The 25,673-nt window shown below is 44.4% G+C and overlaps 1 protein-coding gene across 3 annotated transcripts; it reads left to right on the top strand.

Moving 5' to 3' along the window:
• Nucleotides 1-7,188: 7,188 nt before the first annotated feature.
• On the top strand, nt 7,189-19,320 carry COMMD9 (COMM domain containing 9). Of its 3 annotated transcripts, XM_069469824.1 has the most exons (6): nt 7,189-7,239; nt 12,336-12,461; nt 14,316-14,455; nt 15,803-15,837; nt 16,702-16,805; nt 18,528-19,320. In XM_069469824.1, exons 1-6 carry the CDS (start codon nt 7,189-7,191, stop codon nt 18,666-18,668), a joined length of 597 nt encoding a protein of 198 aa, XP_069325925.1. In that variant the 3' UTR covers nt 18,669-19,320. The 3 variants fall into 3 exon arrangements, with proteins under 3 accessions (XP_069325925.1, XP_069325927.1, XP_069325926.1); XM_069469826.1 differs by lacking the exon at nt 12,336-12,461; XM_069469825.1 differs by lacking the exon at nt 15,803-15,837.
• Nucleotides 19,321-25,673: the final 6,353 nt, after the last annotated feature.

Below are 25,673 nucleotides of genomic sequence, written 5' to 3'. Positions count from 1 at the left end.
AGCTGCAGGCCCCACCGGAGGAAGGGGAGGGTCTCCACTGGGAACAAAAGCCGACAATCTGGCCTGTTCCACGGGACTGGACTGGGCACACCCGTTGATGAATGAGACTTTGTTGGAACTAGAGGTGCCCAAAGAACTTTTGATTCCCGAAGGGCAGGCAGAAGAGTCACAGACCTGCCTTAATTTTCTTTTCAGGGCAAGGGAAGAGTGAGGCCTCCCACAGAAAAAATTTAGGGACAGCGATAGGCAAAAAGAAAGTTGGCTTCCTGAACGTATCTCGTGAGTCCTGTTTATTTCACACACGTCCTGTACAGATGTGGCACCTTCGTCCAGTCTCTGGCCAAGAAACAGACCCATTCACTGAGCAATCCTTCCAAATTCCTTCACTGTCACCGTTGAGCAATTCCACCTTCTTCAAGCGAGACAAAAGCCGATGACAACAGACAAATCATTTGAAAGTTCTACATTCCCTGAGCTTGGGTGCAGACGTTCTACCAAAGCCAGGGACTGAATGCCACTGTCTATACCCCATGACCTAGAGAAGGAGACTAACTCGGAACCAACGGCGCCGAGGAGGCTTTAGATTCATATAACTCTCCAGAAAAAACTGAGTTCAAATCCAGGCTCTGCCGTTTAACAGCTATATGACCCTGGGTGAATGACTAACTTTTCTGTACTTTAATTTCCTCATCTACAAAATAGAGATAATAAAGCGTCCATCTGAGAGGGCTATCATGTGGAAGGAATGAGGAAACAGAACATTTCCCAGCGCAGGGCAAAGGACTCCCACACCCAGTTATCATTGTATGTCACTGCCCTCAAAGGGAAGCCTTGTGATGACCTTGCTTTATTAGCATGATGTTGTAAAAAACGTTTTACAAGGAGCATGGTGATAAAAAGTGCAGATTCTAGAACCAGACTGCCTGGGTTTGAATCAAACAAGAATCTGAGGCGCATTGTATCAGTGTTTGCCATTATTGCGATTAATACAGTGAGATGTATACAGTAACAGGTACGCACATACAATGCACATAGTAAGAGCTTATCATTAGCCACCATATGAAGGGAATGGTCACCTCAATAAACCTACATGGGCCCTGAAGATTCTGGTCACCCAAAGATACCAGAGGCATTGAACAGGGGTCAGATTGGCAGAGATATTTCTCTAGCTGGGAAGCTGCTGAACTTGACTTCTGTTGCTTTTGCTTGTTTGTTTGTTTACCAGCAGACAGTGGCTCTCAAGCAAACAGGGCATCTGAAAGCCAGAAATCCATCCTCCTGGGCCGGACCCCAAGCCATCGCCTGCAACCCCACTCCCACCCCCAAGCTCTCAGCCCCTCCCTTGCATTACCTGGTCTGGTTTCTTCTTCCAGGACAGGTCCCAGCTTGCAGGGGAGAGGTGAGGGACCATAGCCTTCCAGACTCCTGAGAACGGGCCATTCCAATGGGCCAGGCACCCTCTGGGCCTGGCTTGCCACTCACTGACTTGGGGCCTGAAGACCAATGGGGAAGCAGGTGGAAAATATGAAAAGCTGATATTCCCCCCTACAGGAAATCATTGTTTAGCCGATTCCAGAACTGAAAAAAACAAGTGTAACATTGGAGAAAGGAGGGTAAAGTGTAATTCAAGGCCATTGTCACAGCCACTGCTCTGTGTGGTGGGGAAACAAAGAGGGCCTGTGTATGTGAGGACAATGCTATTGTGTTACTGGTCGCTTCTGTCTTACTCCTGGGGATAGGAGGATGAGAAACGAGGCCACAGTGCCTTCCCCGGTGGACTTCACTAATCATAGCAACCAGGCCAATCAGAGCTGGGAGAGGAGTGTTGGACACCCAGCCCATGGCATTCTGCACTGGGGGGCAGGGGACACATCCTCAGGAGTGACCAGCTGCCTACGTGCTCATCTTCTATGCATAGCAAATCCCAAATGCCCCTCTCCTCTTCTCTAACCAGCTTTCAGAAACTCACCACAAGTTAGAGCTAAAAAGAATCAGAGGTATCATTTCTCCAAACACACGTCATCTACACCAACTCCCAATTTTCACGAGGGGGCACCTGGCCAGAACCAATGCCCCGCCATGTGGCATGTTAGTAGCAGTTGTAAGGCCACGCGAATCACTACATAGCTTGCACCCACTGAACTGCCGTAATGAGCCAGATGTGCTGTGAGCAAGCTTGCAAAATGCCTTCATTTGCTCCTGCCTGCAAATCCTGGCTCTACCACTATCACACGTGGACTGTGAGCAAGTGTTTTCTCTGGGTGTTCGTTTTCCCATCTGTAAACTGGGATTATTGCTGAGTTCCTGCGAGGATCCAATGAGTTAATAAATGCAGAACTGTTAGAACAGTAGTCAGCCCACAAAAAGTGATCAAGAACTATGAATAACAAATTAGATGCCCACGTTACATCTGCAACTTGCTCAGACTTGTGAGGAGATGGCATGGAGATGGCTGGAAACCCAGGATCCAAGTACCCACGTTCAGTCCTGCTACCTACTATGACCTATGTTTACCCCATTAGGTCCCTGGGGGAGTTGGGCACTAATAAATATGCTTAGGGATGAGACAGGTGACACGTGTGGAGAGGGCCCACTGGGACACAACAGTGAGTGGGGGAGATTGTAGGGAATCGGAGAGCCCAGGCCAGTGTTCAGGGGGCAGCCAGGGCTTAGCTTCAGCAGGCAGCTGCAACATGGAAAGGTAGGAACAACATGGCTAGGCCTGCCAATTTTTAAAGAAAAGCCAGAACTCTGGATGTTTGTGTCAAATTTCCCAATTTTGAAACACTGTGGACCAAACACAGCATTGTTAGTGTGTAGTAAGCCCTGAGCCACACAGCTTATGATGCCTGATCTGGACACAGATAGCAGTTCCAAGCCAGTGCATCCCCGTTGACACTCTAGGCTTTTGTCCTCCAACTCACTTGAAGTCTCCTGGTGCTATGGGGTGAGTGTTTGTGTTCCCCACAAATTCATATGTTGAAATTTCTCACCCCTCAGGTGATGGTATTGGGAGGTGGGACCTTTGGGCAATGATTAGGTTATGAGGGTGGGGCCCTCCTAAATGGGATTAGTGCTCTTATGAAAGAGGTCCCAGAGAGTTCCCTCACCCACTTCTGCCAGGTGAGGGCACAGTGAGAAGGTGCCATCTATGAACCAGGAAATGGGCCTCACCAGACATCGAATCTGCCAGTGACTTGATCTTGGACTTCCCAGCATCCAGAACTGTTAGTAATAAATTTCTGTTGTTAATAAGCTACCCAATTTTTGTCATTTTGTTACAGCAGCCCACATGGACTAAGCTGATCAGGCCACTTCAAAGCGGCTCTTTGACCTAGAGCAGGGACAGTAAGTCAAAAAGATTGAGAAGCCCCTTCCTCCTGAAGCCCACCCTCATCTGAGTCTATGAGATGGGAGTGAGGAAAGGGAAATCAGGGAAAAAGGGAGGAGGTGATGAGGGCTTTCCCTAAAGGACCACAGGCCCCTTGGCCTAACCCCCCTCCTGCAGGTATTCCTCTGATAAAGAAGGCAGTCAGGACTTAGTGCTGGGACCAAAGAGAAGAATGGGCGTTTGTTTAAGCTCCCTTAACCTCCATAAGTTACGTCAAATGAACATAAACAGTCTAAATGACAAAATGTGCTTGCTATGCAAATTCAAAACAAGACTGCTCGTGAGATACAACTTCACACCCACTAGGATGGCCATAATCAAAAAGACAGATAATAACAAGCGTTGGTGAGGATGTGGAAAAACTGGAACCTTCATACATTGCCGGTGGGGAATGTATTATAAAATGGGACTGTCACTTTGGAAATGGTCTGTTAGTTCCTCAAAAATTAAATATGGAGTTACCATATGACCCAGCAATTCCACTCCTGGGTATATATTCTAAGATAAATGAAACATATGTCCACACAAAACCTTTGTGCATGACTATTCATAATAGCATTATTCATAATAGCCAAAAGTTGGAAACAACCCAAATGGCTATCAACTGATGAACGGATAAACAGATTCGCATACTGTATAAGTCATCCTTTAGCTCCCCCTAATGGTCAAAAAGTATTTTTATTATTGTTCCCATTTTACAGATGATGAAACTGAGGTTCTGAGACGTGAAGTAAGTTGCCAGCAGCACACGAGAACCAGGAAATGAACCTAGGTCTTCTTCCAAAGCCCAACGTACCCCTTCCATTCATGTTATCTTTCACTACCACTAGGTTGATTATCCAGGAACATCCTTAGCTTGTTCTTGACCCCTGAGGAAGGCAGTCAGATATCTAAACAGAAGAAACATGAGTTTTCAGCTATGATACAACGAGGAGGTACGTACAGCTTGATGGTTAACAGCACAGACTATGGAGCCAGATTGTCCAAGTTTGAATCTGGGCTCTGCCACTACTTAGCTGTGCAATCTTGGACAAGTTACCTAACCTCTCTGTGTCTCAGTTTCTCCATATGTAAAATGGGAAAATAATAGTACACTGTGTGTGCTTATATACATATATGTATGTGTGTGTGTTTGTGTATCTATACACTATATATCATAGGACAGTAATGGGAAGCAAATAAATCAAAAGTGTAAGAGGCTGAGAACAGAGTCTGGCACATAGCAAGTTTACTAATTAAATGAAAGTAAGCACTGATCCTTATTTTCAGAATTGGAAAGAAATCAGATTAGGCCTAACAAAAACCAGGCAGAGGGACCAAATCATGGAAATGAACTCTGACATTCTGTTCTGTTTTCCTTCCCATGAAAATGTTTATGGTTTAGGAATCGCTGGAAGCTCTCCAGACCAAAGACAAACATTTACATGCAACCTGCCACTGACAATCTGGGCAGCCCTACCAAAATGGGATGACATGGTGCAGGGGTGTAGACTGAAGCCCTGGGGATCCCCTCATATCACATCTGCCCATGAGGGCAAGGGGAGCTGGGTATCCTCCCACTGGGGCAGCACCTGTCACTCAGCTCTGCTCTCTGAAGTAGGTGTGATCAACACCATTTTATGGATATGGTAACTGAGGAGCTCAGAGAAGTTCAAGAATTTGTACAAGGTTAATAATGTGTAGAACTGGATTCCAACTTAGGTTGAATTCTAAAGCTGCTATGCTATTGTCTCCATGCATTAGTTACTATTGCTGCGTAACAAGTTATCCCAAATTTACTAGCTTAAAACGATAAACATTTATAACCTTACACAGTGTTTGAAGGCCAGAAGCCCAGGAGTGGCTTAGCTGGGTGATTATGGCTCAGAATCTCTCATGAGGCTGCAGCCAAGCTGTTGGCTGTTGGCCAAGGCTACTGCCATCTTAAGGCTCTACCAGGTCTAGAGAATCTGCCTCTAAGCTCAGTAATGAGGTCGTTGGCTGGAGGCTTCAGTTCTTTGCCACATGGGCCTCTCCATAGGACTGCACACAACATGGCGGCTTGCTTTCCCCAGAGCAAGAGATTCAAGTGAAAGAGAGAAGGCAGACAAGAAAGCATCCAAGACAGGAGACAGACATTTCAGTCTTTTTTTTTTCTTTTTGGTACAGTCTTTTATAACCTAGTCTCAGAAGAGATATACCATCACTTCTGCCATCTGCTATTGATTACACAGACCAATCTGGCACCAAGTGGGAGGGGTATACACTAGGGTGTGAATACCAGAAGGCAGGGATCACTGAGAGCCGTCTTGGAGGCTGGTGACCACACTCCCCAGCTTTCTAAAGTAAGAAAGCTGGGGAGTGTGGTCACAGTCCTGCAAATAACAAGGCAATATCCCCTCAGAAAAGTCACAGAAATTAATCTTAGTCTAGCCACTTTTTGGGGGTGGTTGTTTATTTAACAAACATTCAATTCACTCAAGGCATTGGGCCCAGCCCTTGTGGATACAGGCAGGAATTAAACCCAGAGCTTACAGTAAGTTATGCCAGAAAACAAGAATCAGGCTATGTGGGTTCTTGGAAAAGAGGGAGCGGCCAGAAAGAGAGCTGGAATCAAGACTCTGTGACAATATGGTTCTAAAATCTTCTAGTCCAGATATGGGTTCATCCTTAGACAACCTGATTTTTGTTTCGCTGGGCCTTGACAACATCCCCACATAAAATGTGGGGAAAGGAGGAGGGGAAGGAGTAGGAGGCAGAGGAGCAAATGTCCTTAGCAGCTTATCAATTTCTGGAATTTCACAATTAGACATTCTTTCTTAAGCTTGAATTTGTCCAAACCCATTTTTTAAGCCAGAATTTGCTGAGGAAGTGGGGGAGGGAGGGGTGGACAGCAAAGAGCCAACCAAATACTCGATTGGGTGGAGGAGGGAAATGCCAGATGCTGGGTGGCGGGGGTGGGGAGGGGGTGCGGTGAATAGCAGGGGAGCAAATGGTTCCTTAAAGACTAAACAATAGAACTTTACAATTTCAGTCTATTTTGAGGTAGAACCTCTGAGCACTGGGCAAATCAGAGTCCAGTATTGCCCTTTCAAACCGACGTGTTACATTCATTGTAATTACCTTGTTGAATAAATGAATTAAATCATTTCCATCAACCACCTCCCACATTTCACCCGTCATGGGTGTAGGGGGAACCTAGCTGGGTAATAGCTTTCATTCGATCCCCTTCCTAGCTCCTCTCCCCAACACTTCCTTACCTGTTCTTCAAACCAGAACTCCCCTAGGCCTACAGAAAGTTGATTAAAAACCCTAAATGATTCCATTTCCCAATCTGGGTAAGGCTAATAACACCAGCTCCTACCTACTCCATAGACAGAAAGGAAACTATATGTGCAAAAGAGATTTTGTATTCTTCAAGATAGGATGTGTGTGTGTAAATTCCAAGAATTCCAGTATGCACAACTTCATTGTAATTCCAAGCACGCTAGGTGCATTCCCCAAATCAGCCAGCCCACTCACATGGGTCAAAGGAAAACCAGAGTTTCCCTGATCTGTTAAGTAGACAAGTCAAGCCAGTTTCCTCCCCCTGAAAGCCAGTCTCTGCCCGCGTCCTCCCAGGCCCTCAGTCCTTGCGTCCCCGGCTTTAGCCCTCCCGCCGCCGCGCCCTTCTTCCTCCCTCCCTCCCTCGCCTTCAACTCCACAACCCGAAAGGCTTCCTCCACCTTGAAGGACTACAGCCCCCAGCATGCCCCGCGCTGGCGACCAGGTCACGTGACCCTCCTTCTCCGGTAGCTGCGGTCACGTGATTCGGAAAGATGGCTGCCCTGACGGCGGAGCATTTTGTAGCGCTCCAGAGCCTGCTGAAGGTAAACTAGAGGGGTGGGAACGGCGTGAGGCGACTCTTTGTCTCCGAGACTATGGATGCAGCAGGAATTGGGAATAAATTTACACTGATTTGGAGCCACTAGTTTTCTGTGTGACCCTGAGCAAATCGTTGCACCTTTCTGAGCTTTTTAAAAGCAGAAACAAAATCAACACCGCCCCGATAGGAAGGTGAAAGAAAAAAAATGAAACAATGGACATGAAGGCGCTACACAGATACTCCCTAGATTAGACTCTGGGACTGGTTTTCGGGATTGGTGCTTTGAGTGGTAATTGCTGAATCCGCCTTACCAGTTCCTTATTTCATCCTGCAGCCCGTATGCGCTCCATAGTTGAGAAATTCTCTCCCATGGTGTCTGCCCAGCCTTCTGAGGTGTGCGTTCTATGTTCCCCCGAGGCCTGGGTTTTCTATACTCGCTTTAGCTTGTGGAAGGGCCAGAATGAGATTGAAAGGGCCATACTTCATAGGACTTTGTAAAGTTCAAATAAAATGATGGGTTGGAATTAAATTTTAACTTCTGATTTCCGCTTTAGAAGAAGCAGTAGTTTTATTTTCCTTCGTAGAACTTGTCACTAGCTGACACTATGCATCTATTTGCCTGTTGTCCTTATTTTTCATAAGAATGTAAGATCCATGAGGAACCTTTTCTTCCTCCCTTCTTTTTTTTTTTCTTTTGTAAACACCAGTTGAAGAGCATTGACTTAATTACACTTAGCCAATTCATGGCACGACATCATCAGTCTATGTAGTAATCTGTGTTTTATTTTACTTGTTTGTTTATTTAAATTTTTTTTTCTTGTTTAGAAAGGGGCTCTTGCTATGTTGCCCAAGTTGGGCTCAAGCAATCCTCCTGCCTCAGCCTCTCAAGTAGCTGGGACTACAGGCATACATCTCCACACTCCTTATTTATTTGTTTATTTTTGTTTTTTAATTTTTTATTATTATTTTCTTAGAGACAGGGTCTTGCTCTGTTGTCCAGGCTGGAGTGCAGTGGCATGATTATAGCTCACTGCAGCCTTGATGTCCTGGGCTCAAGTGATCCTTCTGTCTGAGCCTCCTGAGTATAGGCTTGAGCTGCCATGCGTGGTTTTATTTTTTAATGGCCTCTTCAGTGTTCATTCACCTTCTCCATTCCTAAAGGCATTTACTCTGTTGTTCACAGTGTGTGCCCAACAAGTAGAACAACACCTGGCACACCGCATATGCTCAATAAATAGCTATTCAATGAATTCGTGAATGAACTAACAGAGCTGGGCTTGGAAATCTAGAGCTCTCCTTCCCAACAGTAATCACTATCTTTGCTTCTAACAGAATTTAATATTGCCCAGGTTGGATTGTCACATAAATGGAATAATACAGCATGTACTTTTAGTTGTGTGTTTGGCTTCTATTGCTTACCATTATGTAGCAGTAGTTCGTTCATTTTCATTGCTGTTGTCCTGTGTACTTTAAAAAAAAAAAAACCTAAACTTTTTATTTTGAGATAATTATAGATTCATATTTTCTTCTAGTCTGTAGGCTGTCATTGCATCCTCTTCATAGGGGCTGTATTAGTTTGCTAGGTCTTTGATGACAAAGTACCACAAACTGAGTGGCTTAAACAACAGAAATTTATTGTCTTACAATTTTGGAGGCCAGAAGTTCAAGCTCAAGGTGTGAGCCAGATTGGTTCCTTCTGAGGGCTGTGAGGGATGGTCTGTTCCATGTCTTTCTCCTAGCATCTGCTAGTGTGCTGCCAATCTTTGGCATACTCTGGCTCATAGATCTCTGCATTCATCTTTACGTGGCATCCTTTTACTTTCAATCTGTCTTATATCTTATATTTGAAGGAAGTTTCTCATCGATAGTATTTGAGTCAGATTTTTAATCCACTCTGCCAATTCTTGTCTTTTAATTGATATATTTAGACCATTTACATTTAATGTAATTATTCCTATATAAAGGCTTTCAGTCTACCTTTTTGTTTTGTTTTCTGTCCTCGATTTTTGTTTCTTTTTACTTTTTCCTACCTTCCCATGGGTAATGTGAACATTTTTTAGAATTCCATTTGTTTTAATACGCATTTCCTTTTGTAGCCTTTTTAGTGGTTCCTCTAATTGTATTACTTTGTATGTACATAACTTATCACAGTCTATTGTGCCATAATTATACCAGTTAGGGTGAAGTATAGAAGCCTTACCTCCCTTTATATCCCTTTACCTTTCTTCATTTATAATATAATTGTATTAAATATTTCTTCTATGTATGTTTACAGCCACACTAGTGTTAAAAATTTTTAATAGACATTGTTAAATTTCTTGCTTCAACCTTGAAACATAATTTAGAAAACTCAAGAAAGCCTATTGTATTTATCCATATTTTTGCTTGCCCTGTTCTTTCTTCCTGATTGTAACTGTTAATTTTAGGTGTCAACTTGACTGGATTGAGGGATACCTAGATGGCTGGTGAAGTGTTGTTTCTGGGTGTGTCTATAAGAGTATTTCCAGAAGAAACTGACATGTGACTTAGTGGACTGAGATAGGAAGACCTTCCCTCAATGTAGGTGGGCACCATTCAATCGGCTGGGGGCTGGGCTAGGACAAACAGGAAAAAGAAAGGGGATTCTCCTTTCTCTGCTCTCTTTCTCCCTTCTGGTGCAGGACATCTTTTCTCCTGCCCTTGGACATCAGACTCCTGGTTCTTGGGCTTTTGGGCTATGGGACTTGCATCAGTGGCCTCTTGGGGGCTGTCAGGCTTTTGGCCTTAAACTGGGGGCTGCACTGTCAGCATCCCTGGTTCTGAGGCTTCCAGACTTGAACTGAGCCATGCTACCAGCTCCTCTGGTCCTCCAGCTTTCAGATGGCCTATCAGGGGACTTTGCCTCTGTGATCATGTGAGCTAATTCCCCCTAATAAATCCCCTCTCATATATAACTGTTGGTTCTCTCTCTCTAGAGAACCCTGGCTAATACTCTGATGTTCCAAAGTTCCTTCTTTTATTGTTTTTTCTGTTTAGAGAAGTTGCTTTAACTGTTCTTTTAGTATAGATCTTGTGACAGATTTTCTAAGTTTTCCTTCATCTGAAAATGTCTTGATTTCCTCTTCATTCCTGAAGGATACTATTGCTGGGTGTGGGATTCCAGATTGAGTTTTTTTCTTTTAGTACCTGAAAAATACTGTGCCATTTCTTTCTTGCTATGGTTTCTGATATGAAACCTGCTGTCATTCTGATTGTTGGTTTTTTTTTTTCTTATAAGGTATCATTTCTCTCTCTTTGCTCACAAGATTTTTTTTTTCTTTATCTTTCATTTTCAGAAGTTTAATTATATGTCTTGGTATGGATTTCTTTGGATTTATCTTCTTTAGGGTTCATTCAGTTTCTCAAAATGTATAGGATTATGTCTCTAAGTAAATTTGGAAAGCAGTCAGCTGTTACTCCTTTGAATACTTTTTCAGTCTTGACCTCTTTTATCATCTCCTTCTAGGACTCCAATGATATGAATGTTAGATCTTTTGTTATCATCCCATATGTCTCTGAGGCTCTATTCATTATTTTCTCTCTGTTATTCAAAGTGGGTAATTTCTATTGACCCGTCTCTCAGTTCACTGATTCTTCCCTCTACCCTTTCCATTTTGGTGCTGAGCCCATCTACTGAGTTTTTTATTTTGGTTGTTGTGTTTTTCAGATCTAAAGTTTTCATTTTGTTCTTCTTTGTATGATCTATTTCTTGGCTGAGACTTTCAATTTTTTAAATTTGTTTCAAGCATGTTCTTAATTACTAGTTGAAACATTTTTATCATGGCTGCTTTAAATTCTTTGTCATCTGTCATATTAGTGTTGACATCTATCGATTATCTTTTTTCATTCAGTTTGAGATCTTTCTAGTTCTTGGTTCCATGAATAATTTTCTGTTGAAACCTAGATATTTTCATATTATATTCTGAGACTGGATCTGATTTAAATTTATGCTTTATCTGGCTTTCTCTGACACTGTTTAGGCAGGGCAAAGGGTACCATCTCATTACTACCAGTTGGAGGTAGAAGTCCAGGTTCCCCACTTGGTTTCTGTTGTGGTCTCTGCTAGTACCACAGGACAGTGGGGCTTGTTACCTGGTGGGGATAAGGCACCCTACTTTGCCTTCTCTGATACCACCCTAGTCAAGGTGTTGGGGTACCTCGTTGTAGCGTCATAAGGCTTCTCACTCAAGTCTAGGCTTCCCACTCAGCCTTTGTTGACATAGGTGGGCATGGGGCGACAGTTCTTTCCGTAATATTTGGCTGGAGTAGAGCAGTTATTGTCCAAAAGTCTTCTCTCTTGCTAGGCTGTTCTAATCTTGGTCCTTTGGCTGGAGACAGCAGGGATTTGTTGGGGATTTTCTTTTCTGCATCCACTGTCATTTCCAGCTTGCCCTCTCATTCAGCTCAAAGTATGGGATATTAAGAGGCAAAAGGGGCTGGGTGCCATGGCTTGCGCCTATAATCTTAGCACTCTGGGAGGCCAAGGCGGAAGGACTACTTGAGTTCAGGAGTTTGAGACCAGCCTGAACAAGAGCGAGACCGTCTGTACTAAAAATAGAAATTAGCTGGACAACTAAAAATATATATATAAAAAAAAAATTAGCCGGGCATGGTGGTGTATGCCTGTAGTCCCAGCTACTTGGGAGGCTGAGACAGGAGGATCGCTTGAGACCAGGATTTCAAAGTTGTTGTGAGCTAGGTTGATGCCACGGCACTCTAGCCCAAGCAACAAAGCAAGACTCAGTCTTAAAAAAAAAAAAAAAGGCAAAAAAGAAAGCCCAGGGAGCTCACTATCATGTCATTCCTTGGATTACAAGGTCCCTAGCAGATCTGTCTTCTTCTCTCCCCCTTCCAGAGTCAACTTGTGTTTGTTTTCTATATAGTGTCTAGGATTTTTAATTATACTTAGTAGAAAGAATAGGGAAAAGTACATCTATTTGATCTTACCAGAAATGGATGTTTTATATACCTTTATATCTTAAGTCTTACAGGTGTCACACAATGACTGAGACAGTGTTATCCAGAAACATGTATTTTCAGAGTCTGAGTGAGTTTTTTTCCCATCTGTGAATTAATTCACAGGCCTCCTCAAAAGATGTTGTCAGGCAGCTGTGTCAAGAGAGCTTTTCCAGTTCAGCCCTTGGCTCGAAAAAACTCTTGGATATTACGTGTTCTAGCTTGTCCGCGACCCAGGAGGAGGCAGAGCAAGTAAGTATGGTCAGAAATGACCTTTGGCCACTGGTCCTCTTGTTAGTCTCTTTCTTGACTTCTCAGTCATTGCTAAGTCCAAGGAAAATTTCCCTCTGAAACATCTGTTGACATAATAGCAAACTGAGAATGATTGTTTTAATGTTAGTGAACCTAAAAGCCATTATCTTTGTACTACCCTTCCTTTGATAGAAAGACAAGGATGGGAGAACTGTAGCAAGAACAGAGCTCCTGACCATTTTAGACTTAATTACTCAGACAATGTGGACAAAAGCCAACCTTTCTGTGGTTTTCTTTTCCAACCTATAATGCGCCGATGCTGATAAATTGTCATCTGGAAAGTGTGGGGCAGACTTTTCAGGGATCTTTGGGCAGAAGCTTGGAGACCTGAGTAAGATTAGGAAGTGTGCACTGCTGGGCTGCATCAGGCTCCCTCACTCCGTCACATCCCTCTGCCCCACAGAAAGTCCCCTTCTCAGCTCACCTGATCTCAGCAGGTGGCCAAGAGGAAGAATAAGGTGACCCATGTTAAGTTACGTTGCAGTGACAGACTTATCTTTCCAAGGCAAATATGTTTGTAAAACACAAGTTTCTTCATCCAAATGGGCCTATGTTATTGTTATTTTTTTAATCTGAAGCTTTGTTTATTCAGTAGAAAAGTAAAAGACAGAGGCAAGATTATGCAAGTGAGTTACAGACTGACTTTGACTTCCCCTAGAGACAAGGACTTGGGTGGTTATTTGGGAGGTGATTCTAGAAAGCACAAAGGAGGGAGTGAGGACAGTCAAGCAGGGAGTGAGCGAGGCAATAAAAGAGTGTGTTAGCGAGCAGTTGCTGCTATGGAAAACTGGGTCTCAATCCTGGGATCCGGTAAGAAACCAAGTAGAACACATGTCAGAACCCCTGGAGGACAGGGAGGCTGGGGCATTTATCTACTAACACCCACCCCTCATTGATGGAGGGTTAACTTCCCCTCACCTATTGGTTGTGTCTCTGCAGTCAAGCAACCTCCAGTGATATCAGAGAAAGCCCTAAAGGAGAGAAACAGTTAGCTCCAGAGAGTTTTCTGAGGTTCAGCCAAGTGTTATTCTATTTACAGGACTACCATAAGCAATACTTCTAAGCTGCAGAGTCACTTAGAAGGACATAGGATGGGAAGACAGCATTTCAGCGGGGCAGGGTCAGACACTCCTCTTCCACAGGAGGAGTCCACACAGCGGTCAGAAGCTGTTTGTTCTCTTTGCCCTCTCAGATGACAGCTTAGGGGCAAGGACATGAGACTCCTACCACCCTGGATTCAAAGCCCACACTCCACAGGAGCCAATATCTCTTGTCACAGTTCAGTAAGCACAGCTGTAGGTTCTCGCAAGGAGCCTGCAGCCACATTCAGGGCAGCCCGAAGCTACAGGCCCCCAGGTGTTTATGCAGTCCTCTCAGTTCGGAGGCTTCGGACCAATGCAGTGTTGCCTAGTAACACGGCTGACTTTCTGCTGCTCTCAGGTTACCAGGGAAACTGCACTAGAAAGTTAACTGAAGGTCAGATTCTCATGCAGAAGGAAAAGGAACATATTAATGCTTTGCCCACAAGTAGAGAGTTCTGGCATGCTGACAGCTTTCTAGGTCAGGCAGCTGCACCTGTCTTCTAAAGCCACAGGTGAACTCAGCGCCAGGCCAGGGCAGGTGGCGCATCAACATCTGCCACAGAGGCCTCTGGACTCATGTGACTTGGTGGAATGACTGTGGCAGTGTGCAGCAGTTGGGGTAGTGGGGTGTAGAGCCCTCCCCCTGGCTCCTGTCTCGTGCCCCCTCCATCTGCTTCTCCTGCAGCTACAGGGTGGCCTGTCTATCTTGCAGCTGCTCCAGGCTCTGCACCGCCTCACTAGGCTGGTGGCATTCCGTGACCTGTCCTCTGCTGAGGGGGTTCTGGCTCTCTTTCCAGAAAACTTCCACCAAAACCTCAAAAACCTGCTGACAAAAATCATCCTAGAACACATGTAAGTGCTCTTTTTTGAGAGTTCCTTCTAACTTTTATATTTTTTCATTATTTTTATTCCTATTCTAGAAGTAATATATTCATTGTTGAAAAATTAGAAAACACGGATAAGCACAAAGACCTCTACCACCCAGAGGTTAGCAGTATTAATTCCTTAATGGAAAGCCTTTTAGGACTTGTTAGTTTTTTTCTCTTTATACATATAGAGAGATGTTGATGTTTTGTTTTTGTTTTTTAACAAAATGGGATCCTGCCATTTCATAACTTGCTCATTTTCAGTTAACAATATTAACAATAATGACATTTCAGGTCAATATTTACCTTCAGTATCATTGTGATGGTTAAATGTATTCTATTATATGAAGAAATTATGCGTAGTGTAATTTTAAAATTCCTAGGGTTGGGCATTAGGTTATTGGAAGTTTTTTATTTCAGTGAACAATTTATAATGAAAATGCTGGTCATATGCTTAATTTTTTCCTTACTAGGTTAAAGGTGATGGACATATTGAAGCCTTTGGCCTTATATTATCAAGTTGGCCGTCAGAAAGATTGCACCAACTATTTTTCCACAAGTAGGACACAAGTGTGCCCCTCTCTCCATATGAGGAGACTTCTTAAATTTTTTCCCAGCTTCCACTAATGGCAAATGGTACCTCATTTCAATTTACATATCTTTGACATTAGTGATGTTGAATTTATTTTTCATACATTTATTGGTCATTTTTATTTCTTTGGTGAATTATCTGTATATTTTCTTGGCCGGGCAGATTCTTTTAAACATATAAAATTTAAGCAAAATTTATTAATATTGGCAGAATTATACTGTTGGTGAGCAGAAGGATTAACAGACCTCTCTAATAGCAGTAACTGGTAATGCTTATTTACCAAGGATTTCGTTGTTTATTAAGAACTTTCTAATCCATGACCAAATTTTATTCCATTTGCTGTAGCATTAGACAGGTCTGTTTGGATGTGTTTTTGCAGAAAATGCAGTATTCTGTGTAGTAGGTACTCAGCAAAGAGGACAAGCAGACCTGTTCTCTGTTTTGTTCTTGAGAACAGTATCACAATAAGATTACAATGCATTAAGCCTTTTCTTCTTTTTTGTCCTAAACTATGAAAACTAACTAACAACACTTATGGCCTAACATCACTGAGCTTTGTAAAACAAATAAACAAAAGATTGCTTCTTGGAGGGAGGTTTTCTTCAGTCCTTTCCAGGTAGGAAGTGATTACAGATATGAAGATCACAGGAAGGACCTGGGTCTAGATGCCTCTCTCATTATCAGAGGATTCAGTCTCATCCCTTTTCAATTATTTTTTCCTCATCTTTCCCTCTTAAACAGATCTACTTGGAGAGCTGAAGCGCAAGCAAATCAGAGTGAGTACCAGGAAATTTGCCCCTCCCTCCCTAACTCCCTCCCCCAGCCCCAGCTCAAAGTCTGGCAGGTGACCAGAGATTTTGGCAAAAACCACAGTGAATCCAGTCCCAACCCAAACTCTGTCTGTTGCATTGTTTCTTTTTAATTCCACTCTTTACTTTTTTTTTTTTTTTTTGATTATAAACATTATTATATAGGCATGTTGTTAAAAAAAAATACAGAAATACCCAAAGCAGAAAGTAAAGTACTTAAAATAATTATATTTCAATTGGGGAAAAAATTAACAGTAATTGAAATCAGTTTGAAAGACTGAATAAAAGTATGTGTTTAATATAGGGTCATTGTACTTGCTCTGAGCCAATCACGGTGCTGGAGCAGTTTGTCTGTGTTAGCTCATTTCGTCCTCCCAATATCCCTGTGAGCCAGGCTGAGAGTATCCCCATTTTCCAGACGAGCAAAGAGAGGCTCAGAGGTTAGGCGAGTGGTAGAACCTGTATTCAAGCCAGTCTGTTTATCTCTGAAACAAGCACTCTTACCACTGTTGCTAAAGCTACATGTTTCCTAAGCCTTAGGCCATGACTACTTCTCTGCCTTGTGTCACTTCTCATTCTGGCCTGACAGCTCGAGGGCTGGGTGTTCAGGCGGAAGCCTGGAGGTGCTGCCACAGGGGATCAGTGCTAAGTGCAGGTGGCACAGAGCAATGAGTGAGGCCCGTGACTTGCTGTGGATCTTGGGCCCCATCTGTCTCTCTAGCGTAGATCAAATGTATTATACGTGTACAACCCTCATTGCTGCCTGTCATAAGGCAAAGGCTTGGTGGACATGGGTGGCATAAGCTCTGAGCCGGGCTGTCCCCTCCACAGTCTCTCTGCCACGCCTGGTCGACCTGGACTGGAGAGTGGATATCAAAACCTCCTCAGACAGCATCAGCCGCATGGCCGTCCCCACCTGCCTGCTCCAGATGAAGGTATGTCCGCTGCCATGCTGAGTAGAAAGAGAGAGGGTGCAGCCATGACGTGGTGCCGGGGGGCATCTATATACCAGTCCCCAAGGTTTGGGGACCTCTAATCCCATAAAGAAAAAAAATTATCGGGGGTGGGATAAAGTGGGGACGGTTAATGGATGCAAAAATATAGTTAGATAGAAGGAACAATATTTGATAGCACAACAAAGTGACTGTCATCAACAGTAAGTTAGTGTATACTTTAAAATAACTGGAAGAGTAAAATTGGAATGTTCCTAACAAAGAAATGCTAAATGCCTGAGGTGATGGATACCCCAATTACCTTGATTTGATTAATTCACATTGTGTGCCTGTATCAAAACATCACATGGACTCTATAAAGATATACAACTGTTATGTACCCATAATAATTAAAAATAAATAAATAGCATCCCCTACATGCATGTGTTTATTTACAAAGTGTAGGCGTATTAACATATTGTGGACATAATAAAACATACACTAAAAGTAGAAATTTTAAAACAAGACAAATGCAAAACATAATATTTTAAAAATAATTTGCTGATACCTAAAGGTTACTTACCATATACTCTTAGAAGTTTATCTTTAACAATAGAGGGGTATGTTCAGATTTCAAATAACCTGCTTGATAATTTTGGACACTTGAACCAACTTCTTGTCCAATGTGATTAGGCCGTCACTGTGTCACTATTTGATGTGGCTGATCAACAGCTTCAGTCAGCAGGTGGAGAAGTGTCAGGTTCTCATTTCCTTGCTCATGCTCCCTGGCCTCACTGGTGTTCCTTTTCAGGAGATTTTTAAGCCACATATCCACTTTGTAGGATTTGTTCAGTTAAAACTAGGTAATGTAACGCTATATCTACTTACCCAGACACCAAAAAATTCAACACCTGTAAGGAAATGAAGAAGTAAGGGTGCTTCTAGCAACTAAATATTTTAAATATTAGTAAAGCTTAACTTTTTAATTTTTTTAAAGATACAAATAAATATAACTAGAAGTTGTAATATTTTTTTCTGCATCCCAATGGAGTGTCTTATGTACCCAGTAGAGCCCACTTCTCTTTTTTTTTTCCTTTTTTTGAAAGACACAGGGTCTTGCTCTGTCATGCAAGTTGAAGTGCAATGGCCTGATCGTAGCTCACTGTACTTCAAACTCCTGAGCTCAAGTGATCCCCCTGCCTCAGCCTCCCAAGTAGCTGGGACTACAGATGTGTGCCACCATGACTGGCTTTTTTTTTTTTTTTTTTAATTTTTTGTAGAAATGGGGCCTCACTTTGTTGCCCAGGCTGATCTTGAACTCCTGGCCTCAAGCAATCCTCCCACCTTGATTTCCCAAAGTGCTGGGATTACAGGCATGAGCGACCATACTCAGCGGAGCCCAGTTCTTAAAGTACCAATGTAAACACATGTGATGCTTTCTCACTTGAATGCTGACAGGGTGTCAGAGAGGTGGATGAGCCTTGGCCTGGCCTTCTCTGATGCCCACCCAGGGTACTCATTGGAAATAGAAACTGACCCAGGCCTCTGGGCATCTTCTTCACTCTCCCCAGTTGCTAAATGACTCGGGGGCTGGTACTCTCTGTAGCTCTCAGCAAAGAGCCTCTCTGCAGAGGTTCAGCAGAACTGAGATGGGGCTCACAGTCCACTTACGGGGAGACAGGAAGAGAGGCAGCTTTGACTTTCCAGGCCATGTTCTTTTTACAGATCCAGGAAGATCCCAGTCTGTGCGGAGACAAACCCTCCATCTCAGCTGTCACCATGGAGCTGAGCAAAGAAACGCTGGACACTATGTTGGATGGGCTGGGCCGCATCCGAGACCAGCTTTCCGCCGTGGCCAGTAAATGATCCGATCAGCTGCCGGCGCCCACTGCCGTGCCCCAGCGGCTCGTGAGCAGTGAGGCACCTCCCAACACGCAGGCTGCCCTGCAGCTGACAGCAGGCAGGATGGTGGGGACAGAGGGGCTTACTGCCTTCCAGAAGGCACAGTTGGATTGGGAGGAAGCAGCCAGGCCCCTTGTTCTCCTTGCTTATCTGTTTCCTCTTTCTGAAGCTGGGTGAGCAGAAGCCCCCGTCTTTGAAAGGCTCCTGCGTACAGCTTAATTACCGGCCTGGCAGTATGCGGGAACATTTGCTTCGTCAGCTGCGTCTGCATCAGTGTTTGGGCAATTTAGGCCCAAATTGTGCAGCTCATCTAATAAGTTTATTTCCAATCTTAGCTCTGATTAGTTCATTTCCAACCCGGAACACATGGAGGGAATCAGGCGTGTGATGCCAGCAGTTCCTACTGCTCTGTTACAGAAGCCAGGCGAATCCCACCAAGCGGGGCCACTGAAGCACAGCCCGTCCAGAGCATTCCCTGAGCTCCCTCGGCCTTGCTGGACCACCTCTTCGGTGTGGGAAGTCTGAAATGGGTGCCAGTTCCCTTCCTCATGAAGCCACGGGCCCCTTCCTTGATGTAATGTAGCCACTCCAGGGTGAAGAAGTGGGAATAATTGGAAATAAACAACAGTTCTAAACATTTTTCATGATTCAGGTCGTGATTCTTAATAGCTTCCATCCTTCTCCTGAGTTGTTTTCTTTGGCCAGTGCTACATCTAGTTCTTAAAGATCCCAACTTCCTAATTCCCAGCTAAGCCCCAGACCCATGAAATCAGGCACCTGAACCCACCACCTTCCTGGTTTTTACCTGTCATGTAGAACAGAAGGAAGCAAGGCTGACAGTATGTGCTTGTTACCAGACCTATGATGAAGCACTCCTTAGAGTTTCACCAAGTGATATCATCTCTGTCACTGGCCTCATGCATCACAGGGACTCCTTGTGTGGATGCTTTTCCCCCTTCATTATCCAGATCATCCCTGTGGCAACAGCTTGCAGCCTGCTCTCTGAGCTTGTTTTAGCAGATTCTCTGGTGGTGTGTTTGGGGTAGACAGAGGAGGTAGAACCTCAGGTTAAGAATAAGCACTCGGGAGTCAGGCAGCCAGGGTCGGAACCAGCTCTTCTCAGTGGGAAGGAGCTTAACCTCTAAGGCTCAATTCCCACCTACTTCCTCTTTTTTTTTTTTTTTTTTTGAGACAGAGTCTCACTCTATTGCCCGGGCTAGAGTGCCGTGGCGTCAGCCTAGCTCACAGCAACCTCAAACTCCTGGGCTCAAACAATCCTCCTGCCTCAGCCTCCCGAGTAGCTGGGACTACAGGCATGTGCCACCATGCCCGGCTAATTTTTTTTTTCTATATATATTTTTAGCTGTCTAAATCATTTCTTTCTATTTTTAGTAGAGACGGGGTCTCGCTCTTGCTCAGACTGGTCTCGAACTCCTGACCTTTCGCAATCCTCCCGCCTCGGCCTCCCAGAGTGCTAGGATTACAGGCGTGAGCCACCGTGCCCAGCCCTACTTCCTCCTTTAAACAAAAAAAGATTAAGTGGGTATGGTAATAGTACCTACTTCATAGGACTTTTGTGAAGATTAAATGATGTAATACACCTAAAAGCACTTAGCACTGTTATGACTAACAGGAAAGGCTCAATAATGTTAGCTTTGATTAGTAATGGGAGTGAGAGTAGAAAGTTTGGTGCATTCGTGGTTTCATAACAGGGTTGGTGTGAGAATGAATGTTGTTATCCTCCCTTTTTCAACAGGGAAACCAGCTCATCGAGGTTTAGTCACCTGCTGGTAAATGGCCTCATTAGGACTTGGGCCCAGATTTCTCTAGCTTTCTCTGTGTGACACAGGACTCTGCAAGGGACATGGAGTTCTGTGGCTGGCTCCATTTGGAAAATGTTGAAACTGAAGTAGAGATGAGAAATCTCACCTGAGCCCACCTAGTGAGATACTAGGAAAGTCAAGGGAAAATATTCCAAGCTATTCTTTGTCTGCTATCTCCTGGAAGCCGAGCTGTCTTCTTTTAAAATGGTGGATCTCAACCCTTTGGGGGCCACATCCATTGAGAATCTGATGAAAGCTGTGGATCCTTTCTGTAGGAAATGAACATTCAGTTGTTTGCATGCAATGACAAGAGGTCACGGACCCCAGAAACCAGCCCAGCACTTCTAGGTTGAGAACCTCTAGACTTATCCTCAGGTTGGGTTCATCCTGGTCATTAATTTATCCCTCTCTGTTTTCCTTCCACTCCCTGTGACCTGTAGGCAGGGATCTCAAGTCCCTATTCTCTCAGCCTCCTGGGGACATCCATAAGGAACTAACTTGGAGCAAGGAGCCCAGGATAAGGGTCTGGGCAGCTGAACATTCCTTTAGCCAGATCTATCTGAATAGAGCCATCTGGGTGCATGATATAGAGAGCATTTGATAAGCAACGGGAAAAGTCAAATGGTCACTATCCTTCACCTCACATGTTTGTTTTAGGGGTTCATTTTCCACTGTTAGTGTTGATGAATTGTTTGTAGATACCATATTTCTGGTTGGTCTGACTCTATCTCAGAAGGACCTCCTGGCTTCTACCTATTGATTTCAAAGGAAGTTCTTTCATTCAATGCTGGCTTGGTTTCCCAGTAGTACTTTGTGTAATGAAGCAGCTGTACCTTCCTTAGGGTATGGCAAGGTTTGGATGTCCAAGCTTCATCCACAAAAAGGCAGTGATCAATTTCTTCGGGGCCCATGCTGGCTGCCCAACATATTCCACCCATCCAGCTGCACGGGTGAGCATCTGGCTCAATCCTGATCAATATGCATGTGCCACAGAGATTGTCTCATGAATGCACATGACTTCAGTTGGGCCAATTTGCGTTTTTCTCAAGGGCTTTCTCTGTTGGAATCAGCAGAAGGAGAAGACTGTCTCCTCCCTGTGGGCTCTTGACAGTGAGGCCAGTGATGCTAGGGTCCATCTTCCTGCTGCTTAGAAGAAGCCCATCCAGACCCCAGAGGTTGCCAATCCTGCTCCTCCTCCTAGTGTACCCATCAGGATGGACCAGGCTCGTGTTAAAGCGTACCCAGGATTTGTTTTAATCAGGAATGGTAAGATATGCAGACACAGAAATGATTGTCATGAAGAAGAAGTTTATACTTACAGAGCCCTGAAAACAGGAGGTATGGTATGCCACACATGGCCATGTGGGGAAGGACCACCTCTTCAGGGCCCTTAGGGGAGTTGGAACCACATGCTCTTTTTACTCCCGGCTCCTCCCATTTTTTTTTTTTTAGAGACAGGATCTGGCTCTGTTACCCAGGCTGGAGTGTGCAGTGGCGTGATCATAGCTCACTGCAGCCTTGAACCCCTGGGCTCAAACAATCCTCCTGCCTCATCTTCCCGAGTAGCTGGGACTACACAGGAGCATACCACCACACCTGACTAAATTTTTTTTTTTTTGTAGAAATGGGGGTCTTGCTATGTTGCCCAGTCTGGTCTTGAACTTCTGGCCTCCAGCAATCCTCCCGCCTTGGCTTCCCATGGTACTGGAATTACAGGTGTGAGCAACTATGCCTAGGCTTTCCTTCCCCTTTTTCATTAAACATTGATTCACTAGTCTCCGGGGAGGGGACCTCTTCTATCCCACTGGGTTGGGGAACAAATTACATCAGCAGCAAGCAAACAACAGCAAAGAAGTTTGCAACCTGAACACAGCATTTGCAGGGTGCCCCGATCCCCTGAGGAGACCTTCACACTAAGCCCAGGAATGGCCCTCCATGCATGAGCGCACAAGCGTTCAGGCAAGCGGCCTCCCACTACTCTGAGGGACAGGCTGAAATTTGACTCAGCAAAGCTCAGAGAGAAAAGGAAAAGTGGTTTATGGAGTGTCCCTGGGAGCACATAACCTCCCAGACGCTAGGCACTTTCATCTAAATGACTCACATGGCCCCATTGTTGTCAGTGCTGCCCGATCGGGATCAGGCTTGTCCCTTGGCACTAGAAGCGTAGTCACTCCTTGACCCCTTCAAAGGGACCTTTTTGAGAAACGGATGTAGCCAATTATCTGTATAACCCTAGGCGCTCTGTCCAGGATCCTGGGTGTTCCACCAACGTGGAGAAATACATTGAGTGCCCCTGGGCACTCAGTCCCAGACACTTGACACTCTGGCCTACAAGGCAGCTCATGGACTACTCAGCTTTTTTTGAGCTTCACGATTTTAAGTTGGGAATTTATAGTAACACCTAAGCAAAAACATCACTATGCAGTAGCCATCAACAGCAAGCTCTCCGCAGCCAGCTGGGCCCTTCCAAGCAGTGGCTGCTGTCTGTGGATCCAGGTATTAAGTCAAGAGCAGTCTAAGGGCACACCATCCGACCTGGCATTGAACCATGCTGCTCACTGTGCCAAGTGTTCTAAAAATGTATACCTGGGATTTGTTTTAACCAGGAATCGTAAGACCCACAAACATGGAAATGATGATCATGAAGGAAGAAGTTCGTGCTCGCAGAGCCCTAGAAACGGGACACCTGGCATACAAGGCCACTTGGGGAAGGCTCAGCGTTAGTCATGGGGTGGGGAGGGAGCGGCCCTGAGCCTTTCATGGGGTTTTCGCAGGAAGGAATGGTCGAGGTAGCATAGGTTTGCTGAGTACATTTAGCATTGGATAGTTTGAATAACTTTGGTGGATTCTGGGCTATAGGGGTGGTCCCTATTTGCCTGGTATCTGGCCCTAGGGTGATTAGGGTAGGGGGGAATATTGGCTTGGTGTGTGACAGCTTGATTAAAAAAAGATGGTTGGGGGTGTGGGCTCTGGATTGATGTTGTACATCAAAGGCACGCTCCAGGAGAGTCATTCGCTCTCTCTAGGAATCAGCCAGCCCTGGGAGGGGCAGCCTCACCAGGGTCAAAGCCCCAAATGCTACAGTATCAAAAATAAAATAAGAATATATAGTTAATACAAGATTATACTGCAGTAACAATCTCAAGGTTGCAATGGCTTTTAACACAAGGAAGGTTTCTTTGCCGATGCTATACATCTCATGAAGGTTGGAGGCACCATCGTCACCAAGGGGCCGGGATGATAGAAAATTTATCTCAACACACGCCTCCACAATCACCAACGCAGGGCGAGTGACTATGGCCAATTGCACCCATGATCTTAAAGCTTCTGCCCAGAAATGACAGGCGAATCACATGGTCACACCTAACTATAAAGAGGGCAGAGAAGTTCAATCCTACAACGTGCCTGGAAGGAAGAGAAATGGGGTATCTGTGATTAGCTCTGGTGAATAAGGTACCACACCATTTGAACCAAAAGATTCCTCTTATGCTGAAGCTGGTTTGTACTTACAAACAAAAGGATCGTGGGCAATAATACATACCCCACCTCCGCACCTTTTCTCACAATGAGCCGCATCGCCAGTGTGCACGGGAGAGCATTTGAAACGTTTCTCCAAATACCACATAGCCTCTTCTCACCATCCCCCGAGGTTATTGGAGCATCCGTTCAGGAGTATTTGTGCATTTCACTGAGGAAAAGTCAGCTCAGAGAGGGCCGGGGCTGAGTTGGAACTAGAATCTGGGTCTTCCGACTCGAAGGCCAGTGGTTTCTCCATTCCTGCTCCAGTGTGAGGAAAAGAAAACTCATGATTCTTCACAGGTAGCCTCAATTTTCCCTTAATTTAGCAACTTTCAGCTCTCTCCCTCTTCAGTCCTGCCTCGCCACTTCCATCTGGATCAAGTTCATCCTCCTTTGTTTCCCTTTTCTGGTGATTTTCAAGTCCAAAGACAAACTGGCGTGAGGGCCAGCCGTGTGGGTCTTTCCCACACAAGCCCATTCTCTAAGCACACACGGTGGGCGCCATGTCCCATAGCCATTAGTCAAGCCCTGTGGTCGGTATTTACACGTTTCCAGGAAGTGAGTCCAGCGTGGTGGGAGAGGCTCTCCGTCATTTTATTCAGTAAGCTGAGATGTTATCAGAATGAGAGGTTTTTTTTTAAAAAAAAATATTGTTTGCTTTTCTATGTTACTCTAGAAACCATTAGCAACTGCCTTTTGAAAGTTTTCCAGTGGTTGAACATTTACAAGAATTATTTTAAACCTTTAACCACTGACTTCCAAATACTGACAGTTCCTGAACATTCTCTTACCTGCATTATGTTGACTTTTGTACAATTTCCTTCTTTCACATTTCTGTGGTTTAATAGTCCTTTTTAAAACCACTTTAAGAAAGAGAAAAAGATTTCCTAATAGTATTCCCTGGTTGATGCCAAAGGATCCTAATCTCCAAGGAGAGAGAAACATTCTTTATTTGAGGAAATGTCAAGTGCTCTCAAAGGTAAGTCTGAAAAGCTGGGTTGCTATTAGTCCTGGGCTCTCGAGAAAGGCTCTGATGGGCTTGTACTTCTCATCTGCAAGAAGAGGTAAGATAACTACTCAGGTAAGGCACGTCGGCTTTACAGTAAACTGCACAGACCCTGAGGCTGAAGAATGGAACTAACCATGTGGCCTAAGACACACATCACACAATACAATCCTGTCCCAACAAACTGAATGGTAAATGATTGGGAGACACTTTGGGATATCAGAGGGTATGGGGGTCTTTTTTATAAACACGCTGGATCCCCAGCTCAGGGGATGGCCTCCGGTTAAGATTTCAGAAACTCTAATAAAAATCCTACTCATAGTATTTTGCTTATTAAATTTCAGGAAGTGAGAGCCATTGTATTAGTTAGGATATTGACCTGGCTGCTTTAACAAAAACTCAGCTTTCACAGATTTAAGAATTTAGAAGTTTCTATGTAGAGGTCTGAGCTGGTAGAAAGTTCGAGGGGGTAGAATTGTTCTGCTCCAGGAAATGGTCTGTAGACTCAGGTTCCTTCCATCTCGTGGCTTCACCAACCGCCAGGTGTTGCGCTGTTGCTATGAGTAGAGCCTGCTCACTGCAGCACTCAAAATCTATCCCAGCCCAGGGAAAAGGGGAAGA

This window comes from Eulemur rufifrons, chromosome 6, assembly GCF_041146395.1.
Source record: "Eulemur rufifrons isolate Redbay chromosome 6, OSU_ERuf_1, whole genome shotgun sequence".
Taxonomy (NCBI): Eukaryota; Metazoa; Chordata; class Mammalia; order Primates; family Lemuridae; genus Eulemur; species Eulemur rufifrons.
This window is presented reverse-complemented; position numbering and strand designations above follow the sequence as displayed.

What these genes read in the sequence shown, in the direction of transcription:
- COMMD9 (XM_069469824.1), top strand. Translation starts at nt 7,189, where the DNA reads ATGGCTGCCCTGACGGCGGAGCATTTTGTAGCGCTCCAGAGCCTGCTG. An exon ending in CCCAGGAGGAGGCAGAGCAA is followed by an intron (nt 12,462 to 14,315) that starts GTAAGTATGGTC and finishes TCTATCTTGCAG; the next exon opens with CTGCTCCAGGCTCTGCACCG. An exon ending in TGAAGCGCAAGCAAATCAGA is followed by an intron (nt 15,838 to 16,701) that starts GTGAGTACCAGG and finishes TCCCCTCCACAG; the next exon opens with TCTCTCTGCCACGCCTGGTC.